Here is a 14,532-nt window from a genome sequence, read left to right as displayed (position 1 = left end):
ACACTGTGATACCACCCTACCTCCTGCATTTATAAGCCAATTATTTATTATATCACTTTATATTCTATAGAGATGAGCTGCTAACCAGTCATTGTAAATGATAAAGAAAAATTGAAAGATGAAGTCTACTGGACTGTCATGCAAATCACTTCGTGCTGATACACAATATATTCAAAATAGTTGCCACCTGCCTCCTTCAAAAAAGGATAATACTGTTTTGTTTTGCCTTTTTAACAATTTTTCTTGTTTCAGTCACAGTTCAAATTTTCACCTGGTCATTTCACACAGGCACTGAATCAGTGTCCAGTCTTCTGAAGACTGGACCCACATCTTTCCTAATAAGCTCAGACAGACATTTAGCTCTGGAGAAAAAAAATTAAAAAAAAAAAAAAAAACCAAAACCACCACACTGAAAATTCAGTCAGCTACATACTCCTCCTATTGACATTCCCATTTTGACTAAGTGACAGGTGCCAATGGTGGCAGGTGACAACTTTGAATTTTTTATTTAAAGCTCTGACTGTACATTGACTCTATTTAAAGCATTGAATTTATAAAGGTAATGAGCTTCAATATTGCCCGTGTTACCACAGACCCATCACCCTCCTGGAAATGAGCAGTTTGATCATTCCTGGTCAAACCCCCCATGATTAGAGCACCTCCCTGTGCTGCCAGTATTGAGAACAGGGACTGTACCGTCCGGCGTTGCCTGCTGACGGGGTTTTTTACATTTGACGTAATCGTGGTCAACTGGAGTGGCTGTGTAAGGTGGGGATGTCAGACCTGGACCGGAGGATGAGGGGAGGGAAGTCCCAGGGCCTGGCACTGTTCCGGCTGAAGAGTGAGAGTCTTCATCAATCATGCAAGCTTTTTCCCTGGGAGGGGCAAGAAAAAAACAGAGTGTTAACATACTAGTATACTATGTATACTAACATATACAAATAACAAAAGGAGACTACATGTTCTTATGACATTTCCAATACAGTAATCAAATCTTACTAACAAATTCTAAATGATGGATTTTTAGTACAGGTTATATTCCTCCCTTGTCGCTGGTCAATAGTAAAACATCCTTTATTTTGTAGTTGTTAATGAGACAAATTATGAGGACTAAAGTCTCTTATCCTTTAAAATAAAGGCCATTTGCTTTTGCATTTGTTAACAGTTGATAAAAAAAATAAATAAATAAAAACAGTGGCTTCAAAGTGGATCACAAGATCAAAATTGTTGTATTTTGTTCCCTTTCCATCTACACCGTGCCAATTACTGAGAAGATCTCAGAGTAGTGTATAATCTTATGCTTATGATACCTGAAAACTGCAAACATTAGTATTAAGTCTAATCACTTTGGGGTTTTTATATTTCATTCAGCTTCATTTTAATAGTTTATTATACAGTAGTTTATAAGTATGCTTTCAGAGGACACTCCTGGAAATTAGCACTCACTTTTCTGCAACCTTTGGGGTGTTCTTCTCCTCACCCCTGGCAAATGGTCCCTCAGAAGCTTCTTTCATGAAACTAACTAGTATCTCTGCATCAACTCCAGAGTCTGGTTTCCCCACAAGTTTCAAAATAGAAGCATGAAGTCGAAAGTATACCTAGGAAACACCGTTTTGGTCAGTAGAGAATTTATAGCTCTGCAACCTATTACAATTAGTCTCTTCTCTGTAGAAACTGCAGGAGTTAGTAAAAGACAGTCATCTGTTACCTAAACTTACGTGAATAGGACTTTTCCTGCCTTTGAAAGTTGCTTGTAAATTACAAGATCTGAACACTGTAAAAAATTTATAACTGCAACCTATGGAACACAGCAATGAAAGCAGACCTGGTCTCCTTGGAAGCAAGTCACCACTGGGTATGTTCTAGATCCACTATTTTTACCAGACAACACAGTGAAAGCAAAGGTGTTATGACTACTATTCCAACTCATGCATGAACTTATGCTTTCATAGGTATGAGATGCTTGTGAAACCTATCCACGTTTAATTTCGATAAAAACTGACTAATGAACTGTGTGCAGCAAAATCCAGAAGTGGAATTTCTGCCTGTCTGTCCAATACTGAGACTGTATACATAAACTGTCTTTAAAACAAAACCAGCCTGGATAACAGGCTCCATTTTGTTCTCCAAGTTAGTCTTGTAAATGTTCCCAGATGCAGAGCACCATGTACATATGCCTAATAATATGAACTAATAACTATTTTCAAGCCTAAGTATTTAACTCTTTTACCTCCAATGCTTCCATGGCAAGTTCTGGTGGATTATGGTAGTGAATCTTCTTTGGATATCGGGCAGCCTCCTCATGCAAGTAATGACCTGCCTGTTTGTAATGGAGCAGATAGACAACAGGAGGCTGTTTCTGCTTCTCTGCAATCTTTCCCAGCATGTAGTGAATAAGCCACTCCTCTTCATCACCATCTCCCTCACAGCGAGATGCTGACGTAAAACACAATTTGGCTGTCTCCAACATACTGTCTCGACGCTCTTCCATCTGTGATCGAATGAAGTGTTGAGAATACATGAATTCACTGTGGCCGGGATGAAAAATTCTAAAAATACACTCATGCATATAAAAGTGCATGAACAAGGTACATAATTTAAATCTTTTTCAACCTAAAAGACACAGAACATATCCAAATGATCAAATACATCCTGATGGCCCACAAAATGTGTTTATGGGTAGGTTTTTGTTCATTCCAGTAACTGCTGACACAAATAACCAGAACAAAACAGTAAGACAGAAGTGTAAGAATACACATATAAATATAAATCTGAAAAATAACAAACCAATATACATGTCTACAAAAAGTAATTTTACCACTTTTTCAGAGCTGTAATTATCTTAACTCTTCAAAGAAAAAAAATTATTTGTTTTGTTCTGCAACTAAAGTCTGCTAGAGCCACTACGGACCACTATCATTTGTGAAGAAATTTATTTTATCTTGCTTGCAATGCATCTAATTTTGAGCTGAATATGGCAAGAATACTCCCCCCCCCCCCCCCCCCAAAGACATTAAAACCAGCAGCATAAATTAAGGTTAGCTGCCAATAAAGTCACATAAAAAACTAGGTCAAAAGATGCATTAATGTAATTTTCTGTCTTTGAAAAAGAAGTTTATAAATTTAAATTGTTGGGCTATAACAGTATCCTAAGCACTTGTTGCACTTCAAGAACTGTAACATAGCCTTTCCTTTCCTAAATATTTTCTAAGGAGAAGAGAATAATAAGGTTTTTATGTATGAGAAACACATTCCTGAAGAGATATATCCCTGGAAGGAGAATATATTGTTCCAATTTATCTTCTATTATAATAGAGCTTTTCTTAGTAAATTATGCCATTTTAATATATTCACTTGAAAAAAGGAAGATTCAAGTAGTCCTGAATAAACATTCTGATTTAATCCACAACTTAAGATGGCTGCTCTCTATTGTACCTTTTATCTGGTAATACGAAATAACTCCAGTATTATTCCTGGAATTCTTCAGCAAGTCCCTCATAGCCAAGAGGCCGCAAGACAGTAAGACCAAACTTTTGAAAGATCAAAGGCATAAAATGTAATAACTTCATTTTCTGAGTAGTTAGTTTTGGAGCTTTTGGATGTAATAACCCTCAGAAAGAAAACTCTATTGTTAGCTGTCATTTCAAACATACAATTTAATAAACCCTTTGTTCTCCTTTAATATGCATGCTTACATCGTCCTTCTTCTCAGAGGGTCAAATGCTGTGTAAGTGTCTATGGGAAGTGCAATGTTAATACAGTTATATAGGCAGCTCAGATGCAAGACCCATCACCTTGCTGTAAATATGTTCTCCTGGAAACAAAGGATGTTCCCAAAACTGTTCTCTATAGTTCAAACACTAAAAGTTTTTACAAATTACAGCAGACGCTCAGGAGCAGCACTTCTTTTTTTCATTCTGCTTCCAGTTGTGGACTACATAATATTTGTAAGTCAGAACAGTTAAATTAGAAATAAAGTTTACTTGTCCAAAAAGACATACAAAACATTTCCCCTCTGATCACTTTCAGAGAGTATTTAGAATTGCTCATTTTGGCTTAGCAATAAACTTCATAATAACTCTAACTTTTTCATCATCATCATGCATGAAGAGCCAATGAATTTCTAACAACTTTTTCTATGAAAATTCTATCAATCACCTCATTTTGATCTTTTGTTTAAGTAAATAGACGAAAAACATAGAAAAGCAGGAGGATATCTTTAGATACAAGAGATGACATACAGACACAGATATCAGAGTAATTCCTGATCTTTTCACTATCTAAATATGTATACATTTCACCTTTTCCTGGAAACATTGTATGACATTTACAGAAAGGTAAGGTAAATATAATTCCCCTTTCCAGAAGGTTACAATAATTTTGTGTCACCTTTGAAAGATAATTCAAAGATCAGGCTCAAACTAATTTTACACAGGAAAAAGAAAGAAAAAACCCTTTAAATACTGCTCAACACCAGCAGCTTATATGCATGAATATTAGAATTTTCAATATTACTAAGTAACCATACAGCCTAATATGTGGTATACAGCACATAAATATTTAATTTAAAAAGTTATTGCGTTAGAAAAGATCATTTAAAATATTTAAAATTTCATACTGCTCTCAGCTAGATCCCACCTGCTGCACAACTTCAGGGGGGAGTTCTGATTTCCACTGCTTAAGTTGTCGGGATGCAAAAGAATGTAGGGCATAGGAAATGGTGCCGTATTCTATCCATAAGGAGAGATTAGAGCTGTCAATCTCTAGGGCTCGCTTGAAGCAATTCAAGACAGGAGTAGAGTGTTTCCAGATTGGGCCATCACTTTTCAATTCATTAGAGTTCAACTTGTCCTGAATACGACTTGCTCGAGCCAGAGCCATGCCAGCCCATGAATCAAACCTATGCAAGCAAGGACATAACACATGAACAATTTCCCCCCCTAAACATTACACTGAACGGCATAGACAAGATCCATTTTGTTACATCCGCAACTTTCCCATCCTTTCAACATATGCTCTCTGAAAACAGATTTCTGCATCTCCTCCTCCCCTCATAGTGGAACAGAGGCTGTACAGCCTAAATCATACTGATTTTATTAAAAATGGTTTCCTAATAAAGCACTGTCCCCAGTAATTGTCACATATGAAAAACAGAAGAAACAACAAGGTCTATTTGCCATGCAAAAATAGGATATCTATACTTCTAGTGGCAGCACTCCCATTGATTTCTTTTCTCAGTAACCATGCTGTCCTGTCCAAACATTGTCACCCTTTATTTCTGTAGGCCAGCAGACAGCCATTATGACATTTTGTATTGTTGGACTGAACTATGAATGGTCTTTATCATTAATCATTTTCCAACATAAAAGTCACTAAAACCAAAATGCGTTCATGTTGGAAAATTCTGATGAACAATAGATTGCTTATGGAGGGGACTGTTAAGCATCTAGTCCTGTGTTTATTAGATCATTGACAATACAGTCTGAAGAGTAGTTTCCATATTCCATAATCTCACATTAACATCTGGGGTCAACGACTCTGGAATTTTTCAATTTTATCATGATTCTAACACCAAAGGAATAATCATAATGTTCTCACATTTTTGCTTGTAATTTCTTGCTGATTTCAATTGAAAACCCATTTCTGGGTCAAGTGACCTCAATAGCCAGATTCCTGAGGGGAATGGAAGGGAAACTGTAATACAGACATCTGAAAAAGTAACATCTCATATGACTGGGGTAAAAATGCTATGCTATCACATAAAGCATCTTCTGAGCAACAAAATGTCACACATTAAAGTAAAAATGCATTCCACTGTCATTTATTTATGAGTTTAGGTTTTAAAGTATCAAAACTACAGAAAAATGGGGTGTTTTTTTGGTAATTTCTTTATCAGGCTTCAAACAAAAGTTTTAGCAATCTGCTAATCACAGTTCCCAGACTAGACGATTCAATAGCATTAAACTACAGCTATTTCCTCTGTAGATTTCACATGTAAAATTGATCTGTGCCTTCCTCACCTTCCCTTTTGTCTCTGTTATGTGACTAGATTTAGAAATAGTTTTCTTGTCTCAAGTCTATCAAACTAGGGTATTTGTTACTGACTCTGATTTATCAACTTCAAGGAGAATTAAAATGGTAACTATCATCTAATATGCAAACCCTATAATTAATCAGTAAATTTAAAGATTATTTAATTTCATTTTAGAAGACTTATTCAAAACATGCTTTATTTTTAAGATGAGAGCGCTTAAATCTTGGTGGTATTTCAATAAGTTGTAAATTATCAAGAAACAAAGTGGTTTAGTTTAAATATCACTTAAATACTTTACTTGAGCTTGTATTCTCTGAGTAGCTTTCTAGCAGCAAGGTCAATAATTTTAGAAAGAGGTCAGCCTAAACAGTTAATCCACTAAAGAATGCTATTTGTGCTATAGCTTATGCTATGAAACAGTGACATTTTTTCATTCCTTGTCATGTGTGAACATACCAAAACAAAGAATAAAAGGTGCAAAAGAGAAATATTGATTTGGTCCTTGCCCTTCCCACTTATTCTTGATTTTAATTTAGCCCCACCCCCTTTCATTTTTTGTTTTAATTTCAAAACAATCAAATATTTAACACTAGGTTTTGGTTTTTGTTTTGTTTGTTGGATTGTTTTAGAGACACCCTTAGTTATATAATTTACCTATGATAATGGATTGCAGGCAGGTTTTTTAGTTTGGGTTTTTTGTTGCTTTTTTTTTAAACTCCTGAAACCAAAATAAGTATCTTTTGTTGTCTCCTTTTCAGTACTGAAGAAGTGAGAAGAACGAATGATGTGCAGCAGGATTCAATAATACTGACCTGTTTGGACAAATACAAATGTCGTGCATGTAAAATTTAATGGCCTTAGACTGTTCTTTATTCTTGAAATGATAGTCTGCCAGAAGGTAATACAACTCAGTCACCACTGGTGGAGAATAGTCTGCACCATCCGGGAGAGATGGTGCCTGAAAATAAAAAAAAAGTAAAGGTTCATATTAAATAAAGTGTTCATATTAAATGAGCTGCACACTTGCTTCTTCCTTGTAGTGAAAGTAGCCTTTTCATCACAAAATATGAAGGTATTAAATATGAAAACAGTGAAAGCATTCCACAGATACAGAGCACTTACAAACACTAATGAACATCTCATACTGACTCCATATTAACCAATATTACATCTTGCCATTCCAAGACTAAAAGCTTTGGTGGTGTCATTCTTACTTCATTTAAATGCAACTGCCTGAGGAAATCCAACATCATGGAATAAATCATTCCCCTAACTATCTCAAAGTCAACATAAAAATAACAACAATAATTTTTACTCCTTTCATTTTTTTTTAAAGCAATTAATTATACCTTGCTGCATGTTCCTTCAATATAGGCAGATACAGTATCTAGGCTCAGCATAGGCTTGTCTGTTCGAGGAACAATTGTAGCAGTCTTCTTCAAAAGGTTGGCCAAATCGGCAGACACAGTACTGGTTTTGTAACTATCAAATTCCGGAAGAGTTTTAGGCTTAAAATATTCAAACATGAACAAAGCATCTTCCCATGTTAAATCAACCTGAAGCGGGAGGTAGATGAGAGAGGAAAAAAATTATGTCAAATTCCAAAATTCAGAAGTCTACTAATGATGAGTTTCTACGGCTTTTCTAGTTCATAAGAATATACACATTTACTCTAGCAGGAAACAAATTAAACCTCCCAAGAACAGAACAACTAAAGGTGCCATTAATTTATGCTGTTCACAAATATAGCATACCGCTCACTGATTTAAAAGACTAAGGTATTGGGCTGTAACTTAGTGTATGTCACTGAAAAATAAAGTCATTCTACTTGCTTAGAAGAGTTGCTCAGAAAAGTTGTTTATAAGCAACAATCAATTGCAAGCATCCTGAGCGACACTGAGATCGTGGGTAAGAAACGGAGGAGAAAAGCTCTACACCTTCAATTTCAAATACAAGTAAGAAGAATAAATGAAATGGGAATCAGACAAAATTCTGAGACTCAAAAAATCTTCAAATGCTCTGCAGAAAGGTACTTTCAGTATTTATTCCTCATTTTCTCTTCACTTTTCTTTCTTGAAAACAGTGAAAAAAAAAATTTACAGTTCTCTTCTGCTGGAATAAGTTTTTCTCCTTTTATTGTTCATCTTATTCCTTACAGTCAATTTTGCTTCTGTACTGAAAACAGGGAAGTTGCATTACTAAAAATCAATTTGTCAATGATTTCAATAAGAACTTTTTCATCCAGAACTGCCCAAATGGAACAGATTTTTTTTTTTTTGGGGGGGGGGGGGCAGAGGGTAATCTCCTTATACTTCCCTTTTTCTTAGTTATTCCCATTTTCTCATTATCTTAATTTTCTAACAGGTAAGTTTAAGACACAGAATTCACAAATATTCAATGAGTAATAACATAACAGTATTTGTGTATTTAAAAAAGGTCTGTTCAAAGGAGCCAGACAATTGTTTTGCTTGTATGAAACTGTTTTTCATTTATAATTCTATGATCACTTGCATTTGGTAAATGCAAAAATCATCTCAGGTTTTTGAACAAAATCAGTGATATTTCAAGGCAGAGGATTGCTGACCTGCTTTTTCTGTCCCTTCCTTAATACTGCAACCCTCTTCCCAAGGCACTCTGTAGTTGTTGTTCTCCCAAACTCAACTGAATTTCACACATTTCTCACAAATGGCTACCAGATATTTACCATCATAGATTTCAAAATAAGCTATAATGTAATTTACTTGCATAATTTTTAACAGTGACATTTTTCAAATTCATAAACTGCAAGGTTGGCTGCTAAAGTTTTCTTCTCTCAAGCTGCCTTTTTTCCTAATTTTCCTCAAACTCGAACTTCTTCTCTGTTGAAAACAGAAAAGTCATGGCTCAATAAAATCAATTTGTTAATGCTTCAAAATGGCAGACTACTGTGAATAAGATTATACTAGCATTTCATTTCAAATAGCTGACCTTCTATATTCATAAAGGCTTCCATGTTTTTTTAAATGAGTTTATTTTCTACAACATGTAAAATACATAAATTTTACAAGGAAATAAAATCTTTCTCCAAAATATATGAAGGTGCATTAAAACCAAATAAGGGTGTATCTTTCATGACTTCAGGATATTCCACTGATACTAAATAATACATATCTTACCTGCTGTACTGAATGTTCTTCTAGGTACCTTGCTTTGCTTTTTTTGCTAGGGAAACCATATAAACAATAAAAACACTGTTCCAAGGCTGTTTCCAGCTCTTCTTTGTATGGATGAGTATCTTCAGAAGTGGATGCTGCAAGTTCTTTTTGTAGTACCTGAACCTACAACACCACAAATATCAATGAAAAAGTCATCTGCAAGCTGAAGATTGCATTAAGTTACCTAGTTGTCTGAAGGCAAATGGTGAAAATGACATCAAGGAACTACATGTATTTTTCCCCAATTACAACCAAATATTACCCATATTTCTGTAAACTAGTCTCACACAAGTAATTTCAATGGCACTGTAACCGCAATAAAGTGCTTTTATTTTTTTTCTATGTTAATTCATGAACTCTTGTCTTTAATCAGTGAGATTAGATATCAGCTTAATGTTTCAGACTTAAGATCATTCAAAGTTTTCCACTACACACCAAGTTGCTTCTGTGAATATAAACACTACAGTTTGTCAACTCTGTGAACAAGGAAAAGGCACAGAAGAATTTCTGCCCTAATACAAAACACATCAGTTTCCTCTGCATGGAAAAAGGGGGATGGAGAGGACTTTGCGGAAAAAGAAGGGACAGCTAACAAAAATCTGGCTAACGAAGATCTGGCTAAAAGGGATACAGAATTGCACAGCGTGAACAGTATTATACAGATGGCTACACATCAAGAAAAGTGGCTGGACTGATCCCAAATGACTAAACACTGTAGCAAGTTGCTGTCTTTAACTTCAACATTACAAGAAAAAGTACCCATCAGTAGCATATTTTGGAAGACACTATTACTCCAAAACATTCATTAAAGAAAATTGCAACTGAATGCCAAAAGACAAAAGGTAATTCTTTGAAAATTTTCACTAAGCTTTGTTAAAAAGCAAACCAAAAAAGAACACATTCCAGGAAGACGTTTCAAAGTCAGCAGAAACATGTTCACCAAGAATAATCTCTGTAGTGGGATTTATTTCAAAAACAAAACCCACACTTAATCACTGAGGTTTAAGAATCGATTCCAATATGTTCCACTATGAAATTTAAATTAAAAAATGAAATGTCTAAGTAGAAATTACATTCATAATATCTTACACATCCAACAGCAATATGTCGTGTGTGTGTCCCCAGTATCACAGCACACCTGTTATGTCTAAAGAAAACTCATTTGAGGTAGTAGAAGAGAAATGCTTCTACTGTAATCATCATTTGGGAGACTGAAGGATACAGAAAAATACCAAGTTCTCCACTGTCATTTGCCTCTAAAGTTTTAGGAAGCTGTATACCACCAGGAGAGTTCTATTAACTGGTAAGTGATTTCCTTTAACATTTTTCCTCTGACAGAAAGCATCAACTTTCATTTATTCATTTTAGCAAGATCTGACTCCTCCAAACCAGCCACACCCATTCCTCAACACACTGGTTAACTTAAGAAAAATGCAAAACATTCACCTATTTGCAATTCAGATAAAAGCTCATCATATTACTTTTACAGTACTTCAGCTGCCTGGTTATGACCATTTATCATTTGTCAACATCTAGGATTGTAAACTCAATTATTTATGCATACAATGCACGCTGCAAGAAGCTGCTCATCACAGTTGGCCTTCCTGACACTACAAACACTGCACATCATCACAAAGCAAAATTCTGTCATTCTACATGTAAGAAGCTCGTTTGTAAGTGCTGAGATTAACTATAAGACGTTAATTCTCTTCTACTTAAAAGATCTGTGCTAAGAACAAGGTACCATTTATTAAGAGCCAAAGCCCTGAAAAATAAGAGTAAAGGCAATTCTTAGGAGGCGTTTCAATGAAATTTTGAGTCACAGCAATCATCTTTGAGTCACAGCAGACACCTTATTTCCACTACTTTTCCTGTAAGAATTTGTGAACAATGTTTGAAATTTACAAGAAGTGTAGATAAATAAGTTGAAAGGAATATGTAAGCATCACAGGATACTGTAACAAAAGCATGATATTCCTACTGCTGCAAACAAAATCACATCTAACACCAGTAACAGAATTCTCACTTGAACAGTGTTCAAAACAAGCTCCTGTGTTCTTATTCAGCTTTTAAATTCTTGGCAGTAACGCAGAATTGTTCTTAATAATTCAGACTTTGACTATTGCTAGAGGACTTAGCTACATATTAATATCTTCTCTTGCGCATCACCTTCAGCCACAAGCGATACAATCTACTTGAGCAGACAGTTCACCTACAGAAGGTGATCATTTAATACTAGTCTATAAAACACACTTTTGTTTAACATTCTTGAAGCTGCCTTTCTTTTCAAATAATTCACCCCATTTTATCTTTGTCTTTCCTTACCCTTCCAACACCCTCTTGTCTCTGAAAACTAAATTCTTGTGGTCAATAATACCATATTATATTTTAGTTTAAGAAGTGGGCAATTCTGCGACTGAAAATTGAAGATTTTTTTCAGAGTACCTGATGACATTTGCAAAGATCTAGCTGTAAATACATTCACAGCTCTCAATTATCTGTAGCTTATCCAGGTTCACAGGGCATACTACCAGACTCCTCAGGCTGTGGGTACAGGCACACTATACAGACACAATTTAGATCCGTCACTAAGGAGCACTGCATCTGAGGGCAAGCTCGAGTCTGGAAACAGGCTATCTATTTTCACGAAGCACAGTGCCTGAGCTAGTAAGCCCTCTGGACCCGAGGTAGATCCATGCAGGGGCAACTCAGGTGTATCAGCGTTATGTTCCTAATACCAGGGAGACTGAGGAGAGTAGGATGCAGAGATAATCTAATAGTCCTACACTGAATCAGCCTCAGTTCAAACGGTGTTCATTAGCTCTAGCCCCACCAGGGTGAGCTGACTCCTGCAGAGCCCCTCAAGCGCTCCACGCCATCCTTCCTAGCTGTCTAAATTACTGTGCTAGACACACTGCTGCTCAAATGCAGAGGTAGATGGGGTCTGGCACTGAGCTGTGGCTAATAAGCTCCAGGGAGTGCTGAGAAGGGAAATTAATAGATTCCTGAGTAGCTCTATGCAGAACTAATCACGATTTTCTCTTGGCTGAAGGTAATAAACCTCAATGAAGTCAAGCTGAATCTGTAAAGCGCCACTGAAATATCCCTGTAGAGCACTGCCCAATGAATGCCACGGTACCGTATTATCTGGGTTTTGCCAAGAGCCAGGCTATCCCAGACTGCCAATACTCTGCACAGTGAAAAGCTGACTGCACTTCGGTTTCTAAGCTAAGGATAAAGTGAGGAAACAGCAATACACATAGAAATATTCTCCTTCAACCATGGGAAATTTCTTTTCTGGTGTAACAACTAGACCTCAAGGAATAATCTTAACAAGGTCAACAATGAATGGGTAACTCCTTTCATCTAATAATGCTACAGCATTACTGCCCAGACACCCATTTCTGGAGCATATTAGATCTTCTAACACACCCATATGAACAACAAAGAACAGCCTTCAGACACAGGGAAGCGAAGGACTGAAGTAATTCTTGATTCTCATCATCTTTGTTCAATAGATGAACTCTGTATGTATATTCGAAGTTACATTTAGTTAATAACATGAAAACAATGGAATTACTATTTTTTTCAGTCTGTGGTATAAAATCAAGGCAGGTATAATCAAACAAGTCAAATTTATCAACAGCAGATGAGCCAAATACATCACAGCTTCAGGACCTAATCTGGGTAACACCACATGGTCTGTGAGCCATCAATAGCATTCCAGATGCGTAACTGGGGACAGACGATGGCCTGCAAATCTTTACTCTTGTGATTTGGAAGAAACAAATAACCAAGTTTAACTGCAAAATTCAAAATTGAATTTTCCTGGCTGACAGTTAAATATGCTCTTTTTTACATGTTAAATAGTATTTATCTATATTGAAAATGTGCAAACTTCACGTAACACTTGACAAATTCAGTTCTGTGAAGTGAGCAACTTATTTAGAACCACCGAGACAAGATGAATATGGAATCCCACTGGGTTATTTTAGCAGCAATTTTAAAGAAGTAACACTACAGTTTTTCTCAGCTTGTGAATGATATACAGTACTATCAGACCATTTGGTTATTCCTACTTCTCTTTCAAATCCTAGGAACAAAATAAAATACTAGTGCAAGAAGCAAAACAGAAGAGAAAAATCAGAAGAAAACAATTACTCTTCTCAGCGAGGTAAGACCACAGAACAACGGGAATTATGACAGGAAATAAACTGTTCTCAGGTTTATTTTCAATTTTATATCAACACTCGAGTTCATTTCTATTACTCGCCAGATTTTAGAAAACTGACTTCAAAACAGAGAACATACTTTTTTTATTCTAATACCTAGGTATGCTGTCATTCTTCTTACATTCACTATTCTTAATTTTTCTTTTCTTTAAGTAAGAGTTCTCACAATTAAGGCTTTTGAATATCATTTTTATTACTGAACATAAATGAGCATGATTGTTGACTTCTTGACTTTCTGAGAAGAAATCACCCTTCAACATATTTTTGAAAGCAAAGACTATACCCACATTCTTCCACTTAAAGGTCACTAATACTTGAAAATTGGTCTCACAGTCTGTGATGACAGAAAAATGTCCTTAAAAATTTAATTTCCCTTTATATGAATTTAAAATACTTCAAGCTTCATCTGAAAGCAACAGTTACAGTATTTTTGGTAAAAAAAAAAAAAAAAAAAAAAAATCCATGTACTGAGTTGCTCAACTTTGCTGCCAGCTATCCACATCCCTACTACCAACTAACCACATCTCTGCTGCATGCATTTTTATATTTAACATCTTTGACAACATGATAAGGTATGTCAAGGATAATCACTCCACCCCTTTCAGCACAAATATGACTTCCACCCAAGTTCTTTCTATATCTTCAACTAGCAACATCTGTGTTCCGGAGAACAACAAAACAAAACTCAAAACCCAGGAAAAACCCTACAATGAACAAAATAAGTTATGCAATGCTTTACAAAAGCTTTGAAAAAAGTCTTTCTGCGTTTTTACTTCATATAAATGATTAGATTATCCTTCAAAGCACAAGATGGTTATCTTTAGCAGTGTCTAAATTTTGCATATCTTCAGAGGTACTATACGTTATAATGAATTCATGATGAACTCAGCATTGCTCAACAGAAAACATCTGAAGTGGCTACACATGACACTAAGTATTTCCCTTTTCCTTTCCTCCTTCAGTCCATTATTTTAAATCCCTTTTATCCTTGTGTTATTGGACTGGGAGAAAAAAGAAAAGTAGACCTGAACATAATTGAGGCTGATTAACAGCACATGGGAAGAAAACAAAA

General features: G+C 35.7%; 1 protein-coding gene across 4 annotated transcripts in view; it reads right to left on the bottom strand.

Annotated features, from left to right (window-relative positions):
- CABIN1 (calcineurin binding protein 1) overlaps window positions 1–14,532 on the bottom strand; it is a 120,140-nt gene that overhangs the window by 84,399 nt on the left and 21,209 nt on the right. For 2 of the 4 annotated variants that reach the window (XM_076352545.1, XM_076352546.1), the window contains exons 21-27: window positions 9,190–9,351; window positions 7,384–7,590; window positions 6,847–6,992; window positions 4,639–4,900; window positions 2,231–2,491; window positions 1,447–1,598; window positions 697–875 (exon numbers count right to left, since the gene is read on the bottom strand). In XM_076352545.1, the coding sequence (XP_076208660.1) occupies window positions 697–875; window positions 1,447–1,598; window positions 2,231–2,491; window positions 4,639–4,900; window positions 6,847–6,992; window positions 7,384–7,590; window positions 9,190–9,351 (1,369 nt within the window). The remainder of the gene's footprint in view (window positions 1–696; window positions 876–1,446; window positions 1,599–2,230; window positions 2,492–4,638; window positions 4,901–6,846; window positions 6,993–7,383; window positions 7,591–9,189; window positions 9,352–14,532) is intronic. The other 2 variants (XM_076352547.1, XM_076352548.1) reach the window with 1 other exon arrangement.

This window comes from Aptenodytes patagonicus, chromosome 15 (assembly GCF_965638725.1).
Source record: "Aptenodytes patagonicus chromosome 15, bAptPat1.pri.cur, whole genome shotgun sequence".
Classification (NCBI taxonomy): Eukaryota; Metazoa; Chordata; class Aves; order Sphenisciformes; family Spheniscidae; genus Aptenodytes; species Aptenodytes patagonicus.
This window is presented reverse-complemented; position numbering and strand designations above follow the sequence as displayed.